This window comes from Rhineura floridana, chromosome 3 (assembly GCF_030035675.1).
Source record: "Rhineura floridana isolate rRhiFlo1 chromosome 3, rRhiFlo1.hap2, whole genome shotgun sequence".
In the NCBI taxonomy this organism is placed as follows: domain Eukaryota; kingdom Metazoa; phylum Chordata; class Lepidosauria; order Squamata; family Rhineuridae; genus Rhineura; species Rhineura floridana.
In genome coordinates this window covers 192,232,348-192,253,765 of record NC_084482.1, presented here as the reverse complement: position 1 = coordinate 192,253,765, position 21,418 = coordinate 192,232,348, and the positions used below count along the sequence as shown (strand labels likewise).

The 21,418-nt window shown below is 45.8% G+C and overlaps 1 protein-coding gene across 1 annotated transcript; it reads left to right on the top strand.

Annotated features, from left to right (window-relative positions):
• Positions 1 to 10,741: 10,741 nt before the first annotated feature.
• RACK1 (receptor for activated C kinase 1) lies at positions 10,742 to 21,270 on the top strand. Its single transcript, XM_061619120.1, has 8 exons — positions 10,742 to 10,971; positions 12,915 to 13,086; positions 14,373 to 14,520; positions 16,288 to 16,383; positions 17,467 to 17,577; positions 18,174 to 18,314; positions 19,721 to 19,831; positions 21,130 to 21,270. The coding sequence occupies exons 1-8, from the start codon at positions 10,863 to 10,865 to the stop codon at positions 21,193 to 21,195; spliced, it is 954 nt and encodes a 317-aa protein (XP_061475104.1). The 5' UTR covers positions 10,742 to 10,862; the 3' UTR covers positions 21,196 to 21,270.
• Positions 21,271 to 21,418: the final 148 nt, after the last annotated feature.

Here is a 21,418-nt window from a genome sequence, read left to right as displayed (position 1 = left end):
TTTGAGGTGATCCTTTGAGGGATCTGAGCAAGAACTCCAGAAACTTTGCAGTGCTGGAGACAGCAAGAGAAGCAGCAGCTGGAATATATTGTTGCTGTTCTTGATCTTGTTATACTGAATATGTATTTTTAGTCTTTTTACATTGCATTTCTATTGTTTTTAACTGTAAGCCGCTATGAGTATTATTTTAATAGAAAGGCAGGCTATAAATATTAAATTGTCGTCATCAGTATATCATGGCAATATCAGCAACTGCGAGTTAGCAACTGTGGAAGAGGAGAAAGAGGGAAGAGTTGGGTGTCAACCGCTTGCTGTATAAAACTTTCAAAGATAAGCAACACTGCACCGCTGTGGTGACGTCAATAAAGAAAAGTCATTCTATTACATTAGCCTTCACCAACCCGGTGCCCTCCAGATGTTTTTGGACTATTATTTATTTATTTAAAATATTTCTATCCGGCCCTTCTACCCTATAATAGAGCATTCAGGGCGGCTTACAAAAATAAAATCAAACATGTACATAATAAAATTGTAAACAGTAAAATCACAAAAACATTAAAATAAATTAAAATACATAAAATACAATATATATATATATATATATATATATATATATATATATATACAGACATATATACATACACGGTATATAGGGATTGGTACTAAAGGGACTACAAAGGTAAAATTTAACATAGAAGGCATAAAATTAGTGTCAGGCTCTACCTTCAGTCCCTCCCAAAGGCTCTCCGGAACAAAATCGTTTTCAGAAGTCTCTGGAAAACCAACAGGGAAGGAGCAGAGCGGACTTCTTGGGGTAGGGTATTTGAAAGCTTGGGGGCCACAGCTGAAAAAGCTCTCTCCCACGTGCCTGTCAGTCTAACATCTTTTATTCCAGGCACGCAGAGGAGACCAGAGGCAGATGATCTTAAATCCCGGGCAGGTACATATGGGCATAAGTAAGTGGTCCCTCGGGTACATGGGTCCAAGGCAGTTTAGGGCTTTAAAGGTCAGAACCAGCACTTTGAATTGGGCCCGGAAACAAACTGGGAGCCAGTGGAGTCGATAAAGCACAGGGGTGATATGCCGCCTGCGCCGTGCTCCAGTTAACATTCTGGCTGCTGCATTTTGAACCAACTGCAATTTCTGAACTGTTTTGAAAGGCAGCCCCACATAGAGTGCATTACAGTAATCAAGCCTCGATGTCACCAATGCATGTATCACTGTGGCCAAGTCAACTACCTCCAGGAACGGACATAGCTGGTAGACCAGTTTGAGTTGGCCAAAAGCACTCCAGGCTACCGCAGCCACCTGATATTCAAGCAGCAGGGCAGGATCCAGGAGGACTCCCAAACTGCGGACCTGCTCCTTCAAGGGGAGTGCAACCCTATCCAGAACAGGTTGCAACCCCGTCCCTGGTGCGATTTTTCCCTTGACCAGCAGCACTTCCATCTTGTCTGGATTAAGTTTCAGTTTGTTCGCCCACATCCAGCCCTTCACAGACTCCAGGCACCGGTATAGGATGAGCACTCCCTCCCTGCGAACAGGTGGTAGGGAGAGAAAGAGCTGAGTGTCATCAGCATATTGATGACATTGTACTTCAAATTTCCTGATGACCTCTCCCAGCAGTTTCATATAAATGTTAAAGAGCATGGGAGACAGAATGGAACCTTGCGGTACCCCACAGGCCAACAGCCAGGGAGTCGAGCAGTAGTCTCCCAGCACGACTTTCTGGGTTCTGTCTGTCAGGTAGGAACGGAGCCACCATAAAACAGTACCTCCCAATCCCATCCCAGCTAGACGATCCAGAAGGATACCATGGTTGATCATATCGAAGGCTGCTGAGAGGTCCAGCAGCACCAACAGGAATGCACTCCTCCTGTCTAATGCCCGGCGTAGGTCATCAAGCAGGGCAACCAAGACAGTCTCTGTCCCATGGCCAGGCCTGAAGCCTGATTGAAAAGGGTCTCGATCAGCCTTTCTCAACCGGTGTGCCTCCAGATGTTGTTGGACCACAACTCCCATCAGCCTCAGCCATTGGCAATGCTGCCTGAGGCTGATGGGAGTTGTGGTCCAACAACATCTGGAGGCACACTGGTTGGGAAAGGCTGGTCTAGATAGTCTCGATTCATCCAGGAAAACTTGGAACTGAGCAGCCACTACCCTCTCAATCACCTTGCCCAGAAAGGGGAGATTAGAGACTGGACGGAAGTTGTTAGGATCCGCAGGGTCTAACCAAGACTTTTTTTAACAAAGGTCTTATCACAGCCTCCTTCAACAATGTTGGCATAGAACCTTCCCTTAGGGAGGTGTTAATTAAATATGCCAACCACTCGGCCACGCCCCCTCTGGCAGATTTGATTAACCAGGATGGGCAAGGGTCAAGGGAACAAGGAGTGGCCCTCCATTCTCCCAGAATCCTGTCCACATCCTCAGGCTTTACAAGCTGAAAAGTATCCATAGAAAAATGACAAGAGGAAGCTTCAGGGACATCTGGCACAACTGTAGTTAAAGAGGAGTCCAAGTCAGTCTGAATGAGAGCAATTTTATCTGCAAAGTGCCTCGCAAACATATCACAGCGAGTGACTGAGGGCTGAGAGTCTAATGTAGGGCCAGAGCCCAAAAGACCCTGGACCACCCAGAAAAACATCGCAGGATGACAATGAACAGACGCAATGGTGGCAGAGAAGTGCCCTTTCTTCGCTGCCATCACTGCCACATGATAGGCTCGAAAATGGGCTCTAGCCTGTGTTCAATCAGAAGCAGACTGAGTTTTTCTCCACTGTCGCTCTAGCCATCATCCCTGCTGTTTCATCAGGCCCAAGGTTTGAGTAAACCAAGATGTATTATGGGCCTTCCCTGGTGGGAGAGGGCACTTTGGAGCAATAGTGTCCACCACCCGGGTCACCTCCATATTCCAGAGATTGACCAGGGCTTCTGCAGTATCACCAGCCATGCAAGAAATATCCCCCAGCGCATTCAGGAAGCCTTCTGGATCCATGAGTCTCCGGGGGCGGACCATCTTAATCACCCCTGCGAAGGTTACCAGGGGCACAAGGTCTAAACCTTGTCAGGTGGTGATCTGTCCATGACAACGGAGTCACTAAGAACCCCTCCATCCTCAGATCACCTTCCTGTCCCGGACAGAACACAAGATCAAGTGTGTGTCCTGCCACATGCGTTGGTCCAGATGATATTAGAGACAGCCCCATGGTTGTCATGGCAGCCATGAAGTCCTGAGCTGGACCTGAGAGTCTAACCTCAGCATGTATGTTGAAGTCACCCAGGACCATCAACCTGGGGAACTGCAACACCAACGCCAAGACCAGCTCCACCAGGTTCAAGGAGGGAGACTGTTGGGCAGAGGGGTGGACGGTACACCCAGGGCCGGTTCTAAAGGGCGGCCAGGTGGAGCACTGGCCCGATGGCCCCTGGAGCTACAGGGGGGCCTTCAGCCGCCCCTCTGCTCCCCTTCTGCGATCCACGCCCCCCCAAACACCCCCACCTACCTGTCTGCTGTCTTTTACCATTGACCTTAACGAAGATGGCGGCTGCAGTTTCCCTAAGGTACTGAAGCCCCTGCTGCCATCTTAGTTGATGGCAGAGAGGCGCGTGCATAGCACGCACGCGTGCCATCAACAAAGATGGCGGCAGAGGCATCATCCCCTTAGGGAAACTGCAGCCGCCATCTTCGTTAAGAGCAATGGTAAAAGATAGCAGACAGGTAGGTGGGGGGGTATGGGGGCCCCACGTGCATGCACGCACACACGCACACACCGGGGGCCAGGGCAAGCTGATGCCCAAGGGCCCCAGCATTCCTGGAGCCGGCCCTGGGTACACCAACAGAATCCCACTCTGTCTCCCTGACCCAACGCAAGGCACACACACTCAAAGCTGGAGGTGTTAGGGACAGAGTATCTGACAGGGGAGATAGATTCCTGCAGACAATTGTGACCCTACCTCCCCGTCCCCTGGATCTGGGCTGCTGGAGTGCCACAAAACCTGGTGGGCAGAGCTGGGAGAGACCTACTCCGCCTTGGTCATTTAGCCAAGTTTCGGTAATACAAGCAAGGTCAGCACATTCATCCAGGATTAAGTTCTGAATTAAAGTGGCTTTATTAGTCACTGACCTTGCATTCATCAGCAGGACAGTAAGATCCAGGGAGTTCCCAGCATAGCTAGCAGCGTCCCGAGGGTTGGAAGGGGGACCAGAAGGGATGCAAGCACGAAGATGTCTTATATCTCTTCCCCTGTAACGGCCAGTCTGCCTCCCACTGCTATTATGTCCCCTGCCCAATATTACCTCAATGGCAGGCCCCCGACTACTCCTACCCTGGCATATGTTAAAAGAAACCTGATGCTGGAGGGGGGGAGCCTTGGCTAGAGGTGGCTCTTATAAAAGGGAGCTCTCTTCCCCACCCTCTGGCAGTCGTCTTCTCCCTTGTTAGCCCCAACTGGCTTCAGCTGGCAACCAGGCCTTGCAGGGAGTAGCAGCTGACACCCGAGGAAGCCTGCAGATGGAGTTTTGCAGGAGGCCACAGCAGCAAGGTGTAGGTCCTGCTGGGTTTCTCTCACCTTCCTCCCAACCAGCCCCAGCCAGCATGTAAACACACATGCAAAATGTGTTCTGCTCAAATTCTTGTTGAATCCACGTATATTCTAAACACAGGAAGGGGAATTCTTTACAGACCAAGGGCCACATTCCCATCTGGGCAACCTTTTAGGGGCCTCATGGCAATGGAAGGCGGGGACAGAGGAAAAAGTGGGCAAAGCAACAAATGCTAGTTTTACCCTTGTACAGTAGGCTAGTTTCTACACACAGTCACACACCCCTCTCCATCCAGGCAATGAAGAGACATGATCAGACTTCAAGGACCCGGATGGCATCCACCCGAGAGTTCTCAAAGAACTCAAAGGTGAAATTGCTAATCTGCTAACTAAAATATGTAACTTGTCCCTCGGGTCCTCCTCCGTGCCTGAGGACTGGAAAGTGGCAAATGTAACGCCAATCTTCAAAAAGGGATCCAGAGGGGATCCCGGAAATTACAGGCCAGTTAGCTTAACTTCTGTCCCTGGAAAACTGGTAGAAAGTATGATTAAAGCTAGATTAACTAAGCACATAGAAGAACAAGCCTTGCTGAAGCAGAGCCAGCATGGCTTCTGCAAGGGAAAGTCCTGTCTCAGTAACCTATTAGAATTCTTTGAGAGTGTCAACAAGCATATAGATAGAGGTGATCCAGTGGACATAGTGTACTTAGACTTTCAAAAAGCGTTTGACAAGGTACCTCACCAAAGACTTCTGAGGAAGCTTAGCAGTCATGGAATAAGAGGAGAGGTCCTCTTGTGGATAAGGAATTGGTTAAGAAGCAGAAAGCAGAGAGTAGGAATAAACGGACAGTTCTCCCAATGGAGGGCTGTAGAAAGTGGAGTCCCTCAAGGATCGGTATTGGGACCTGTACTTTTCAACTTGTTCATTAATGACCTAGAATTAGGAGTGAGCAGTGAAGTGGCCAAGTTTGCTGACGACACTAAATTGTTCAAGGTTGTTAAAACAAAAAGGGATTGTGAAGAGCTCCAAAAAGATCTCTCCAAACTGAGTGAATGGGCGGAAAAATGGCAAATGCAATTCAATATAAACAAGTGTAAAATTATGCATATTGGAGCAAAAAATCTGAATTTCACATATACGCTCATGGGGTCTGAACTGGTGGTGACCGACCAGGAGAGAGACCTCGGGGTTGTAGTGGACAGCACGATGAAAATGTCGACCCAGTGTGCGGCAGCTGTGAAAAAGGCAAATTCCATGCTAGCGATAATTAGGAAAGGTATTGAAAATAAAACAGCCGATATCATAATGCCGTTGTATAAATCTATGGTTCGGCCGCATTTGGAATACTGTGTACAGTTCTGGTCGCCTCATCTCAAAAAGGATATTATAGAGTTGGAAAAGGTTCAGAAGAGGGCAACCAGAATGATCAAGTGGATGGAGCGACTCCCTTACGAAGAAAGGTTGCAGCATTTGGGGCTTTTTAGTTTAGAGAAAAGGCGGGTCAGAGGAGACATGATAGAAGTGTATAAAATTATGCATGGCATTGAGAAAGTGGATAGAGAAAAGTTCTTCTCCCTCTCTCATAATACTAGAACTCGTGGACATTCAAAGAAGCTGAATGTTGGAAGATTCAGGACAGACAAAAGGAAGTACTTCTTTACTCAGCGCATAGTTAAACTATGGAATTTGCTCCCACAAGATGCAGTAATGGCCACCAGCTTGGACGGCTTTAAAAGAAGATTAGACAAATTCATGGAGGACAGGGCTATCAATGGCTACTAGCCGTGATGGCTGTGCTGTGCCACCCTAGTCAGAGGCAGCATGCTTCTGAAAACCAGTTGCCGGAAGCCTCAGGAGGGGAGAGTGTTCTTGCACTCAGGTCCTGCTTGTGGGCTTCCCCCAGGCACCTGGTTGGCCACTGTGAGAACAGGATGCTGGCCTACATGGGCCACTGGCCTGATCCAGCAGGCTCTTCTTATGTTCTTATGTTCTTATGTTCTTAAGGACACATCCCAGCCAGGAGAAAACACTCAAGGCGGGTGCAAGCAGGGCTGGGGAGTGGTGGGGCCTGGAGTGAGACATGAGAACCAGACAGAGCAGCCTGGAGGACTGTGTTTGAACTCTGGGGGGCTGAGATTCCCTGCTCTAAACTGATGGCAACTGAGGTCTCTCTCAGAACATCCATGTACATAGACAGAGTAGCTCTGAATATTAAAAGCAAACAGAACAGAGAGACCATCTCCTTCATGCCGTTTCAGGACACCCAGAGATATCTATGACTGGTTCCCATTGGAGCCACAATGCTGCATTAGTTGGACCTTCACTCTGATCTAGGAGGGCAACTCTTGTGCTCACCCCAGTTGTTGGCATTACGTTATATGAACCTGATCATTGTCAGAAGACATGCTCCTGGGGGCCCCATATCTGGCAATCAGACGGGAGGGTATCTGGGACAGGCCCTTCTCTGTTGTGGCACCCAAACTGTGGAATACTCTCCTCAAACATATTTACCTGGAACTGACCCTAATATATTTTAGGCACTAGGTGAAGACTGTTTTGTAAACCTTCTAGCAATAGTGGAAAGGCATTAAGTAAATAAATAAATATAATAAAATTATTTAAATCTCACCTTTTAACCAAGCAGATTTATAAGGCAGCTTCCAAAAGTATAACACAACAATAATAAAATAAAAAAGGGTTGAATCCAGACTTATCCATCAAGCTTAGAGTACACTCACTGAAATCAAGTCAGGCATGATTGACTTCCGGGAAGGGTGACTTTGCTTGTGCCTGCTTTTGGGACGGGCTCCCGCCTCAAAAGAAGCTTATTCAGATATAAATCAGTCAGAACATTTTTTTTTTTTTGGACTGATGAAATTTCTCCCGGGCAGGGAGAAACGTAGAGATCAACCTCAAAGCCTGTTTTTGTTGGGAGGACTGGATTTCATTAATTTATGAGATAAGGTCCAGCCAACAATGCCGGACGGACTTTCTAACAAGCTCTATCTGCTTAAGCGATACGTTTATCTTTTCTTGAAAGAGAGAACGGACTAACAGGCAAGCACCCTTCTTTCTATTATTTTTTTTACTTGGTTTAAATTGTTGCAGCAAAAGGAGATTTGTCAGATTGATCGGCTTTGGACAACTTCTGGGTGAGATATAGCTCTTCTCTGTTATTCACGAAATTAACAGCTTATCTCTGTTTCTGTCGCAAAAAGCTGTCCTGGAAGTGCATTCTAAAGATAATAAACAGAAGAGGGATTTCTATTCCTGATTTCTATTCCGAGGAATATTATATTGTCTGGGACTATTCTCTTTTTGGTCTATTTTATTTTGACGAATCTGCTTCTTCACGACGCCACTAACTGTTTTGATGCTGGGAACTAAATTTGTTTTGCATTCTTGCACAAGAGAGATAAGGCAGGTTGCTCTGTTTATACTGTGATGTCATCAAGCCTGGAATATTAACCCAATTGTTGCTGAAATAAGAAGTGGTTCTTTATTTTTGTTTTGCTTTGTTTTCGTGGTTTTAAAAATGGCAATCAAGAAAGTGGCTGAGAATCTGGAAGTAATTATGTTTCAGAAAATAATGGATGAGATTGAGATAACGAAACAAACCCTGCAACAGGGTAGTAAGGAGCTGAAAATTGAACTGAGCAAAATGACGCAGGAGCTTAAAGAAATAGGGGACCCTGTGAGAGAGGAGAATGAGATCAGATGAGAAAAGAAAAAATAAAGGGAAGATACAAGCCCTGGAGATTGGAACAAATGTGGAATTGGAAAAAGATCTGGAGTTTATGGATTTTAGAAATAAAATCTATTGTTTGGAATTTAACGTTATCTCTGAAGAAATTAATGAAGATATTAGAGATAAAGTTATCAATGGCTTGGATAATCTTCTGGACTGGAATGATGTGATGGAGCTTGATATAGAGAAAATCTATGGAATTAACTGCAGCCATGTGACAATGGAAAAACTCTTAAGAGATGAGCCAGTGCATTTTGTAAAAAAGAAGAACACAGATATGACTTTACAACAGTATTTCAGCAACTTATTCAGAATGGATGGCAAGAAAATATTTGGGATAGAGGAAATTCCCATCAGACTCTTATTATATGACTATGGCTACAACAGCAAGATTATTATGGAATACTGATAATGGAAGATTGGACACTGAAATTACTGGACTTAACAGGACTATTGAAGATGGAAGATGGAACTAATAGGGATAATGGAATAATGGCTATTGAAATTATTGGACCTAACAGATTCTGATGAGATGGATTAATCGAAATGTTCATTTGGACTATGGTTATGACAATAAGATTATTATAATTATTAACGAGATGGATTAATTGACATGTTTATTTGGAGAAAAATTGATAGATATATTTCTTAAAGAATTGAAACCTCTCTTTGACTTTTTGTGGAAAGAATAAAGTAATGTTTATGAGATTTGATGATTAATTAAGATAACTACTGGAGGAAAGTGATTTTATAATATGATTTAAGAGACAGGATTGTTATATATTGTAGACCTATAACTGATTTGATATGTGACAAATGGGAAGTCAACATTTTATTTTATTTTATTTTTTTGTTTAATCATTTTTGTTTTGTTTTGTTTTTTGTCTTTGAATGTTTTATGATTTTGTTTTCTATGTTTTATGAAAATTTGAATAAAAATTATTGTAAAAAAAAAAATGAAATCAAGTCAGGCATGACTAACTTAAGTCCCACAGATTTCATTTCAATGAGTCTACCCTAAGCTTGAGTAACATGGGATCCAACCCAATATATCATAATGAAAGCTCATTAATAAAAACAAAGCAGTGAAAGAAGTAAATCACAATAAACTAAATCAATTACTGCTACAGCTAACACAATAATACTGTTATTCACTAAACACCCGAGTGAATAAAACTGTCTTAGCCTGATGCCTAAACTTTAGCAAAGTACATCCAGGCAAATCTTACTGGGGAAAGAACTGTACAGACAGGTTGCCACCACACAAAAGGTTTTCTCTCTAGTTGCCACCTGTTCATCCGCTGAAGGCACCCACAGAAGAACCTTATTAGATTATTTCTATCTAATAGATAGATAGATTTCTTCAACTCCTGGAGAATTTCCTGATTTTCCTCTCCCACCAGCAATTCAGAGCTCCATTTTTTCAACCTTAGTGCTCTGAAACATTTAACCACATCTAAACTTTATCTGAATGAAAAAATGGTCAAATGGCACCTTAAAGACTAACAAATTTAAGGCATAAGGTTTTCTGGGCATGCACAAAGTGTTACACTGGCTTACAGGTGCATATGGGAGGGCCTGTAAACAGTGAAATCAGAGAGAAATGAAGTAAAACTTCATGCATTTGATGAGGTGGACTTTTTCTTATTGCAAAATAAATTTGTTCATCTGGATTGGTGTGGACTATAGTTTATGCCACCATAATAATTTGGTTAAGTCTTTTAGGTGCCACAGGACTCTCTGTTTTTGCTGCGGAGACTAACATGGAAAACTTGTCTAAGATCTGAGCCTCTGGAAAACTTGTCTAAGATCTGAGCACCCCGAGGGCAGGCAGAAAAGAAGCACTGGCCAAGGAGCAAGTGCCCTCAGCTCCTGAAGTCAGCCTTGAGAATATCTTCTACCACTTGTTGTGTTAATATTGTGCTTTTAAACCACCTTGGGTGCCTTCGCAGAAAGGCGATTCATAGATGCAATCAATCAAAGGAAGAAGTGCTGATCCCCTCATAATCAGCTGGAGATGGACCAGTTCACTAAGCAATGGAGCCCTCGGAACTCCTCTCTCTACAGCAGGGACTTCCATGCAGATCTGCCCATTGATCATCGCCATCTTCTCTGTGCCGTGATCATCTCGAGGAGGCCACCTTGTTCGCGCTACGGATGGAGGCGTCTCATCACAGGCCACCGCGATATGTAAAACGCCAGAGCGCTACCATGTTGGATGCCTATGAGGCAATGGCAGCAACAACAGCCCTATCTTAGAAGCGTATCGCCGTATTTTGTTTTTATAACCGGAAAGAGTTGCCGATTTATACATCGAAATCTGACTCCGTGTTGTTTTCCAAGTCGCTTCGCAGGTCGTCCATACAGGTTACGTGAAGGCAGCCATGATGCTGTACGTCGACGGCACCCGAGCGCGTGAGGAGAGGCTATTTCCGTTTCCGGAAGAGGCTGCCGCTTCCTTTCTCTCTCTGGGCCTGAGAGAGCTGGCAGGTCCGGGCTAAGGGCCGTCGGTGAATCCGTGTCCATCCTCCGTCTGCCGCGGGAGCGCGAGCCTTCTCAGCCACCGCCATGACGGAGCAGATGACCCTGCGTGGCACCCTGAAGGGCCATAACGGCTGGGTGACCCAGATCGCCACCACCCCGCAGTTTCCAGATATGATCCTCTCCGCCTCGCGCGGTAAGGAAGGGCAGGACGAGACCAACTCGCGGGGTGGGGTGGCTGATAGAATGGGATGGGAGACACCACTATGGAAAGGGGAGGCCAGCTATCTCTTAGAGAGGGGAGAAGGATCGTATGGAAGTGACCAGTTTTCGCATGTAAGGTGTGTTGCATGAGCTGGAGGATACGATCGTACAGTCACCTATATGTAATGGGGGCATTTGCGAGAAAGACCATCACGTCCTAGAAAGGGTGGGCATTAAGGATTTTAGGCCAAGGTATTGGGGGCCTGGGAGTAAAGTTGGAAGAATTGGAACAAGCCAAATAATAGGAACGGGTCAGCTACTGGTGAATTTGCATGTGTGCATGCAATACTTTTATGCGGAAGAGTGTGTGTGTGCGTGCAGACAGGCGCATATGCTTCCCTTCCTAGTCCTGATGATTAGATCTGGCACTGTCTATTGATCTTCTTAATGAGATCTGAAGACATGTCCTGCAATTATGATGGGACTGGAGAGGATCAGCTCAGCAAAGGAAGGGAGGAGCTTCCTTTTGGCCCAGCCTGTCGTTCAGAGCCTCTTAATTTGAAACTGGCTACCCAAAAGTTAACGGCAGTGAGCCTGCTATTCAGAATAATGAGGCTGAACCACAGTTCTTTCAATGTTACATTTATATCCCACCTTTACTCCAAGGCTTTCAAGTTGGTGTACATGGTTCTCTCCCCCCCTTTCCATTTTTATATTCACAACAACTCTGTGAGGAAGGTTAGGCTGAGAGAGTGGCCCAGTATCACCCAGTGAGCTTTCAAGGCTGAGCAGAGCTTTGAAGTCTGGTCTGTCAGGTCCTGGCCTACTCTCTAACCTAGGGTTAGCCAACATGGTGTCCTCTAGAAATGTTTTTGGACTACAACTCCCATCAGCCTCAGGAGTTGGAATCCAACAACATTGGAGGCGCACCACTTAAGCTACTCCTGATCAAATTACTGCACCAGGACTTACATTGATCTTACAGTGGTTGCTGTCTGATCCTAGATTGTGCTGGAGAAGGCACAAGCACCCTCCTCAACGCTGAGGGCCATATAAGAAAGAAGAGTTAAGTATTAACGTTTATAGCAATTGCCCCAGCCAGAGGATTCCCACAGTCTGGCAAGCTACTGAGGATGATTTTCTGTGTGCTCGTCTTGTACATTCTTTGGTGCACAGATGGATGTTTAAAAGGGTTAGGTTACTGCCTTGGGAGTAGCAAAGTATGTAATTTATTGGGCTTTTATTGAGTTTTGAGGCCTTTTATAAGTCAAGAAATTTACTCTACAGTTAATTCTTGGTCTAGCAGGTGGGCAGTAAAACTTGGGTCGTAATCATCTGTATTTGAAGGAAGTCTCTCTGGTTTAAGGGATCTTGACCTCTGGTTGCTGTTAGGAACTACCGCTTTTTCATGTGGGTTCAAGTGAGGGCATGTTGAGGGTTCTCAGGAGAGTTTGGCTTGCCTAGTGCTCAATGTGGTGGCAAAGCAGTGTCTAGATTGTACCACTTCAGGCTGCAGGTAGGGCTTGCCTAGTAGAATGCTCCTCCATCTAAGGGTTCTTATCTAGCCTTCTTGAAATGCTAGCTTTCTGTGGCAGAATAGAGATGTGAAGGCCCTGAAAAATTGAAAACCACCCCTCCCCATTTTTCTGTTTTTTTCCTGGGCCTTCACATCTCTAGGGCAGGAAAATGTTTGGATGGAAGAGCATTCAACAAAGCAAACCCACACCGGCAGTCTGAAGTGGTACAGCCCGGCACAGTTTTGTCACCTCAGTAAAAACTAGGCCACAGTCACCGGGGGAGTGTGGGATCTTGGGTACGGCAGTTACCTGTCCATTTGAGTGGTTAGTAAGGGGGTGTGATACCCCCATTCCACAAGTATATCTGGCTTTTGAAGAAATCTATGAAATGACTGTTTACTGTCCTTCCCTCCTACAGACAAGACCATCATTATGTGGAAGCTGACCCGGGATGAAACCAACTATGGGATCCCCCAGCGAGCCCTGCGGGGCCACTCTCATTTTGTCAGTGATGTGGTTATCTCCTCAGATGGGCAGTTTGCTCTCTCTGGCTCATGGGATGGCACTCTGCGCCTCTGGGACCTTACCACGTGAGTACAGATTGGGGAAAAGGATACGTGGTCCGTTTTGATTGAAAAATAATTGCCCTTTTCAGAATTACTATAGGTTTCACTCTGTGCGAGGTTCTCCCCTGGCTTCCCATTTGCTTCTTGGTGTTTATTCCTAGTATTATTTTCCTGGTTTTATTCAGGGTTGCTTTGGGATTGAGGTTTCTGTTTGCTTCCTGCTGTCCCGATGATTAGATCTGACACACATCTACAGACTCCACTGGGGTTTGATGAAATGTCCTGCAATTATGATGGGACACTGCAGCAGAGGCTGAGAAACTGGAAGCTTTCTATTTTTATTTATTTATTAGATTTATATCCCACCCTTCCTCCCAGCAGGAGCCCAGGGTGGCAAACAAAAGCACTAAAAACACTTTAAAACATCATAAAAACAGACATTAAAATACATTAAAACAAATCAACTTTAAAAACATTTTTTTAAAAGCTTTGAAGATTTTTTTTTTAAAAAGGCTTAAAAGCATATTAAAAAGCAATTCCAACACAGAAGCAGATTGTTTTTACTAATTGGAAATCATGCAGGGAAGGAGATGGAATCAATTTCCAGTGGCGTTTTGGAGGTCTGCATTTCCACAAGCAGGATGCTTCAAATGGCTTCTAGCAGTGTGACTGGTTTCCTAATGTGGGTGCTGAGAAATTCTCAGATCCTTAGCACCCCTTTCATTTAAAGTTTGAGAAAGGGGATGGCAAATTGTTTTACGATGATAGTGCAAAGATGTCCTTGGATGCAACACAAATCCCTGTTTCTCTTGGTGCTAGTTTGCTTGTTTCCTCATCCTAGAAAAGCTGCATGAGATGGTAGGAGACACTCCTGACATTCACTAGCTGTTGAAATTGCAGTGAGAGACTTGATCCCATTAATGTGGGCCTGTTTCACAGAGGCTACATACGCACCATACATTTAAAGAACATGACTTCTCCCAAAGAATTCTGGGAACTAGTTTACCCCTCGCCAAGCTCTAATTTCCAGCACTCTTAACAAACTACAGTTCCCAGTATTCTTTGGGGGAAGCCGCGTGCTTTAAATGTATGGTGTGGATGCAGCCAAAGTGTCACTCTCCAGAAAAAGTTCCACTGAAGCAGGAGAGCCTCTTAGAAAATTAACCTTATGGTCTCTAGGGGTTACTCTGAACCAGAAAGAAGAGTTGGGGTGTTGGCATGAGGGATATGGCAAGGCAGTGAAATAACTGACTTGGGTTGAGGGGTTTGCACTGGATGTGAAATGAGGTGTGGAATCTCCTCACTTTCAGAGGCACCACCACCCGGCGCTTTGTAGGCCACACCAAGGACGTGCTGAGCGTGGCTTTCTCTTCTGACAACCGCCAGATTGTCTCTGGTTCCAGGGACAAAACCATCAAGCTCTGGAATACCCTCGGTGTCTGCAAGTACACTGTGCAGGTGAGTCTCTTCCACTCTTTTGCTCAGACCTGGGCACTGAATAGCCTTAAAGTCCAGCTCACCAAGTGCAATCAACAGTACTGAGAGCAATTGTGCCTGTAGTGGCTGTTGGTTGCTATCGGTGCTCTGAAAAGGGAGAACTTGCACTGCCCATGGGCTTGCTAGTCACGTGAATTTCATTTCACACTAATGGAACAAAGGTCTGGATTAACTGAGTCATTAATTGTTCTAGTCGGGTCCAGCAAACACCTGGGAACCCAAAGCTCAGGTCTGAGGGCTCTCACACACACTCATTGAATGGTCTTAGACAAATCTTGTAATTAGAGCACAGCCAAATATAAAAGAAAAGCACTGAGCCATTTGGCCTGTTGACAGGAACAGGTCTTGCCGAGAGCCCCCAGAGTACACGATCAGCAGGACGACGCAGTATGGGCTTTCACTGGTGGCTCTGGCCCTGTGGAGTTTATTCGTGAGAGAGGTGGCCACTTGAGTCTAAGTTGGCAGACTTATAGAAAGCAGTGTGCTTATTTAAGTTGGCTTTTAGTGGTACTTAACATTGTGTTGTTTACATACAACATTACAGCTTGCAAAATATGCAACATTCTTGCTCTATTTTTATCTATTTTACGAATTTATAACCTCTTGCAAACCACTTCACAGCCTGAAGCCTTTGAAGTGGTTTTACAACAAGATAAAAATGAGATAGAATACAAAAACAATTAAAACAATTTCTCCAAACTCTTAACACAATAAAACTGTTTCTGCCAGATGCACAATTAATGTTCTATATGTGATTGGAAAAGCTTTCTTGGATAAAAATGTCTTCAGTGAGTGTGTGTAATTTCAGCTAGTAATTTATTCCAGAGGACTGGAGCTGCAACACTAAAAGCCCAATTTCTACTACAAACTAAGCACACCTCCAGGGCATATGGTACTCTCAGCAGTTGTGAGAGAGGGATGTGTGAGGCGAGGGGATCCCTTAGGTAACCTGGTTCTAAATTGTTTTGGGCAGGGGTTCCCAAACAGTGGTCCATGGACCACTGGAGCTACGTTCAGGTGGTCCACGGTGTGACTGTGAAGAACACTTGCAGTTTGAATTCTCTGGAAATCAAATTGTAATACAGTAAAATACAAGATAAGAAATAAAAGCAATACAAATACAGTTAAATATATCTAGCAATGTGCATTACAGTTCCTACAACAGGCAGAAAAATCATTTAAGTGGTCTGCCAAGATCCTCAGCAGTTTTCAAGAGGTCCGTGTGGGGGAAAAGTTTGCGAATCACTGGATTAAAACTAAATGCATCGAGCACTTTATAAAGCAGCCTTTCCCAATCTTTGGTCCCCAGATGTTGCTAGAATACAGTTCCCATCATTCCTGACCATTGGCCACGTCGGCTGGGGCTGATGGGAGTTGTAGTCCAGCAACGTCTGGGGACCCAACAGTTGGGAAAGGCTTATAGAGGTTCATAAGGCAGAAAAACAGGACCCTGTCCCAAGAACTTGCAACTAAATTCTGACAGGAGGTGGCGACAGCAGAAGGAGGGGAAAGGAGAAAAGATGGAGCCTGGGGTTATGGGAAGGCCATGCACAAACACAGCTGGGTGAGCATAGGCGTCCTTTTTGGTAGGGAGTGAGAACGAGGAGGTTAAACTCATGCTCAAGTCTTAATTTTTAGAATGGATTATTTCACTGGAATATTCTGTTACCGGCTTGTACTGAAAGCTGTAATATTTCCCCGGTCCCCTGTTTCTTTTTCTCCGCTCAGGATGAAAGCCACTCGGAGTGGGTGTCCTGCGTGCGCTTTTCCCCCAACAGCAGCAACCCCATCATTGTCTCCTGTGGCTGGGACAAGCTAGTGAAGGTGAGCTGAGGGTCGGCCGTAATCCTCAAATCTCTCTCTAGGGCCCACCCCCAGAAATGCTGATGAAACGTGAGCCTTCTCTTTTCTGCCCTCGCTTCTGAGAAACCGCAACCAGCCCGCCAGATCTTGGGGTAGGGAGCTCTTCCAAAGGCAGGACTTTGGGGCAAGCTGGAATCCCAGTGAAGCATGGGCCTGGAGCAGGCTGATGGTTTTGTCAGGGGCAGGGTTGGAGGGAGAATTTGGAGGCACGTGGGTCCAACAAGTCTGTGGGGAAGGCACTCATAAGGAAGCAGAAGCTTGTCGACAGTAAGGTGTTCTGTTCGCCTTCCAGCAGTGACCGCACAATGATGAATGAAGCCTCTTTTTGTGTGTGTGTGTGTGCGTGCGTGCACGCGCGCGCTCCGAATGGAGCAGGAGTGAAGTTGTGCTGTGGCTGTCTTCTGAGGAAGGAGATGTGTTGGAGATGCTGCCATCTCCTTAAATATGCCCACATCTCATGATAAAAACCGTTGTCATAAGAACACCAGGAAGCAATCATTGAATAGAAACAAAGGCAAGGGATTTGGGGGCTCAATCTCTATAAGGTGCTACTGGGCACGGTCATGAACGTAATTGCCAGTCCTTTTGCCTTTTGCATGCATATCCTACTCACTAATTAGATGTTCCTCTAAGAGTAGCTGCAAAGCATTTCTCTGTTTTACCCCTTTTCTCCTGGCTGGGCAAAATGGCTGCCCCAAGGGTATCTGGCTTGGTGGGTAGGTGCTTGATTTAGGGACCCCGTTCACTTCCTTGGGTGAGCCACCCCCACAAAGAAATGTTTGTTTCCATGTTTTCTGCTGATGTGAACTGAACACCCACTCAAAGACTGAAGTGCTGAGCTCTTGCTTGCAGCTGCTGTCAAAGGCCTTCCGCAACCATTTTCCCACAAAAACGCAGCCAGGCAGATGCATAAAACCCCATCAACACATGGGCAATGTATGGGTCACATCTCTGGTCTGACTGCTTGCACTCAATCCTGGGAAGCCTGTGGAACAGTTGTGTGATGGTTTCCTTCTCTGATTCTGTCCTTTCTCCATCTCGTAGGTGTGGAACTTGGCTAACTGCAAGCTGAAGACCAACCACATTGGGCACACTGGCTACCTGAACACGGTGACAGTCTCACCTGACGGTTCCCTGTGTGCTTCAGGTGGCAAGGTAAGTCGCTGTGGCATGCCTTCCCTTGGAGATTGGGGGTGCACCAATTGAACTACCTTTTTGCCACGTGTCTAAAAACATACTTGTTCAAACGGGTGCTCATTTAAGGGAATCTCATTTTTGGGAAGTTTTCAAGGAATGCTTGGTATACACCATCTCTTGCCTTAGAAAGAAGCACATGAGCTAGACACACTCTATAACCACCTGCCCCTTTCTTCTGCCCAGCTCAGAGCTCTTGTCCTGACTGGTGACCTTTACTATTTAACCATCCTATCTAGATTTTGCCAAAAGATCTCAGCTGTGATGAAACTTACGAGCGCCATCTGACTCTTACCACCATGCGGATACTCAGAGGCTGTTTCTGAGCTGCCTAAACCTTGAATGGGAGTTTTACTGCTTTGGAGAGAGGATTTTCCCCTCCTTACTATTTTTAATTGTTTAAAAAATCAAGACTTTTCAGGGCCCCCAAAGCAGGTGCTGGTGGGAAGAGGGAGATCTAGATACCTTAAGATTCACAGGCCTGGTGTCCTTTTCATTGCGGAATCCCTCTGGACCATTGGGTATTTTAATCAGATGTCTTTTTTCTTCCGTCCCAGGATGGCCAGGCCATGTTGTGGGACTTGAACGAAGGCAAGCACCTGTACACACTGGATGGTGGGGACATCATCAACGCCTTATGCTTCAGCCCTAACCGCTACTGGCTGTGTGCTGCCACTGGGCCCAGCATCAAGATATGGGTAAGCCAAGAGTGTTGTGTTGGCTGTGGGTGGGGATCTAGGAGAAACGGAGTCATGTAGTCTCCTCCCAGCCGGGGTCCCATTTTTCTTGTTAGAATTGGGCTAGCATGTCCTTCGCTGACACCTTTCCTCAGCAGTTGTGGCCAGGCCTGTTTGGCTTCTGCAGCTGGAGTTCCAAATGTAGAAAGTCAGGCCAATGGTCCCTCTAGCTCAATATTGTCTGCATGGGCTGGCACATGTGGAAATGTCCTGTTCCCTCATACCCATGCATTCTTGGCTTCTCTGAGGCCTTGTTGTAGAACAGGGTTGGAGACCCTAGTGCCCTCCTGTTGTTGTTGGAATTAAGATCGACCAGCATGGCTGATGGTCAGCACTTTTCTTTATTATTGCATTTCTATCCTACCTTTCCTCTAAGGATGTCAGGGCGATGTACATGGTTCTCCTCTTTCTCATTTTATCCTCGCAACAACCCTGAGATGCACTGACTGGCCTGAGGTTACCTAGTGAGCTTCATGGTCGAGTAGCGATTTGAACCCTGAGCTCTCCTAGTCCAGCCACTACACCACACTGGTTTGGATATTCTGGGAGGTGTCATCCAGCAACATCCAGGGGGCCACAGGTTCCCCACCCCAGCTCTCAAACCACCTGTGTATTTGATGTTTTACTGAGTGATGCTGCCCCAAGGAGTTTTGTTTTTAACAGTGGGGAAAAGTTAAGAGGAGCAACAGAAAAAGACTAGGGAAGGATTCACAGAGGAACATTTATGTGAATGGGCAGATAAGGCATTTAGTTTTGGTTTTGGCTGGAGATGGGGACTGCCACCTGTTGTGTGGTATCAGCATTCACCTAACCATGTGGTGGGATGGCGTGTTGCGATTTCCAGGGCTTGCGCCAAGGCTCAGCCTGATTGGGCACCTGCTGAAGGCCCAGAGCCCTAAGCTTGCTTCTCCTCACCATTGCTTCCTGCTTGTTCTCTTGCCTCTAACTCCACCCCCAGAGCGGATGACAAAGCAGACGGGAGAGGCAAGAAGGAAGAGCTGCCACTGACGGCCTGCTCATTGGCGCTAGCTAGCTAGCAAGTAGATAGGAGCAATGATGTGAGGCAGAGGAGCAGCAACAGCTGCCACCAATGGCAATGCAGGGGGTTGAGGGAGGAGTGTCTTGCCCCCACACGCACATCTTGCCCTGTTGATTTCAGTGGTTTGAAGACAAGCGGACTGACTTGCGCTGTGATGAAACACACTGTGCCGTCTGACTTTGCTTCCATGTGGAAAACCAGAGGCTGTTTCTGAGCCTGTTACCCAAACTCCATTTGAAGTACACAAAAAGTAGCTGGGAATTGAAAAAAACTTTGGCCTAGAAGTCTGCAAACCTCATTTGACACACACACCCTTTGTTGATCTCAGGACCTGGAAGGCAAGATCATTGTGGATGAGCTCAAGCAGGAAGTGATCAGCACCAGCAGCAAGGCAGAGCCACCCCAGTGCACCTCATTGGCCTGGTCGGCTGATGGACAGGTAAGAGCAGGAATGGGCCAGATTCCCAGTGGGCCATTCAGAGAAGTCAAAGAGCTGTCTTTTCCACCCCAGGAGCCGTTGGGAAAGGATTTGTCCAGTTCTGCACTTTTGATCGTGTGACTTAGCCACATGAGGCTTTCTTGAGGGAAAGCACCAGGCCTTGCCTCCCCAACTGCAGCTGGCAACCCCTGTCAGTTGGCACCTCAAGGGCGCTCTAGGGAAAGGTATTAGCAGGGCTGGAGAAAATCCCAGGTGCCAGGTTTCCTGGGCTCCTAAAAACTTGACAATGACATTCTTCTGAGTTCTTACAACACTTTAAAATGCCCAGGAATGCTGCCAATTGTTTGGACCAATAGATACATTATTTATTTATTAGATTTATATCCTGCCCTTCCTCTCAGTAGGAGCCCAGGGTGGCATATATCGTCTATTGTCTTAAGCCAGGAGGGTGAGCAGAGTGACAGTGTCCCCAACATGCAGCTATTGGTGGTGTCTGCCATTTTCTTCCCTTACCCTGTGCCTTCAACATCAGGCACTACCTGATTTTGGAAAAACAGGTTGCAGAATTTGAAGGAAGGGGTTGGAAGCTTATGCAACAGCTGAGCTTTCATTCTTCATTTACACTTTGCTGAGCAGGATGTGTTTGCATGTTATCCGTTCCTGGTCTTATTAGCTTCCTGTGAGCTGTAACCTGCTCATCCCCCAAATCCTAATCTCTTGTTACCCTGAACCACTGGCAGGAGTGATGTGCTAGCTTGGCATGTGACATCCCACAGTGTATAAATAGCTTGCCATGGTCTACCATGTGAAGGAATTTTAAAATGACTATTCATACACCTTGGGTTGGCCAAAATCAGTTCCTCATTCATTAATTCATCATTTCTATCCTGTTCAGCCAAAATACTCCCCAGAGCAGCTTACAGATCATTGTGTAAGCCTGAAGGTGTAGGAACTATTGAAAGACATGACACAAAAGGAAAATAGATTGGGAGGAAGAAATAAGCAAATTCCAGAGCAAGTTCATAGTCTTATGTTCATCTAATGACCAGCTGGTGGAGAAGCTCAAGCAGAGGTGCCAAAAGTTGCTGTGCTGATGGAATGGCCCTGCGTTCCTTCTCTGCTGCAGCCTGATAGAATAGCTATCAGAATAGATAGAAGGAGGAGTCTGGCTTCTTACAGAATTTATCTCCAGTTGACTTTCCACCCAACAGTTAATTCATGTAAAGTGATCATTGCCTCCTTGTCAGTCTTTCACCAAATCACTTGTTAACACCATTTCTCCCTTTCTCTTCCATCAGACTCTGTTTGCTGGCTACACGGATAACCTGGTTCGTGTCTGGCAGGTCACTATTGGGACCAGATGAGAGAGTGCAATTGACCACAAGGCACAGACTCTATTATGTAAAAAAAAAATCAATAAACATTTTTTTGTGCTGAAAGTTCGGTGTCTTCCTTTTCAAGATACATCAGGAAAATGAAAATCAAGGTTCATCATGCCTTTCTATGTGCTTCTCTCTCAACCCCCTTTGTTTTAACATTCATCTGACAGATGATCCTGGTTTTACCATCTCTTCAGCCAGGAAAATA

Excerpts from the sequence above, each read along its gene's own strand:
- RACK1 (XM_061619120.1), top strand. The coding sequence starts at position 10,863 with ATGACGGAGCAGATGACCCTGCGTGGCACCCTGAAGGGCCATAACGGC. Across the intron at positions 16,384-17,466 it reads GCTGGGACAAGCTAGTGAAG|GTGTGGAACTTGGCTAACTG; the intron begins GTGAGCTGAGGG and ends TCCATCTCGTAG. Across the intron at positions 19,832-21,129 it reads CCTGGTCGGCTGATGGACAG|ACTCTGTTTGCTGGCTACAC; the intron begins GTAAGAGCAGGA and ends CTCTTCCATCAG.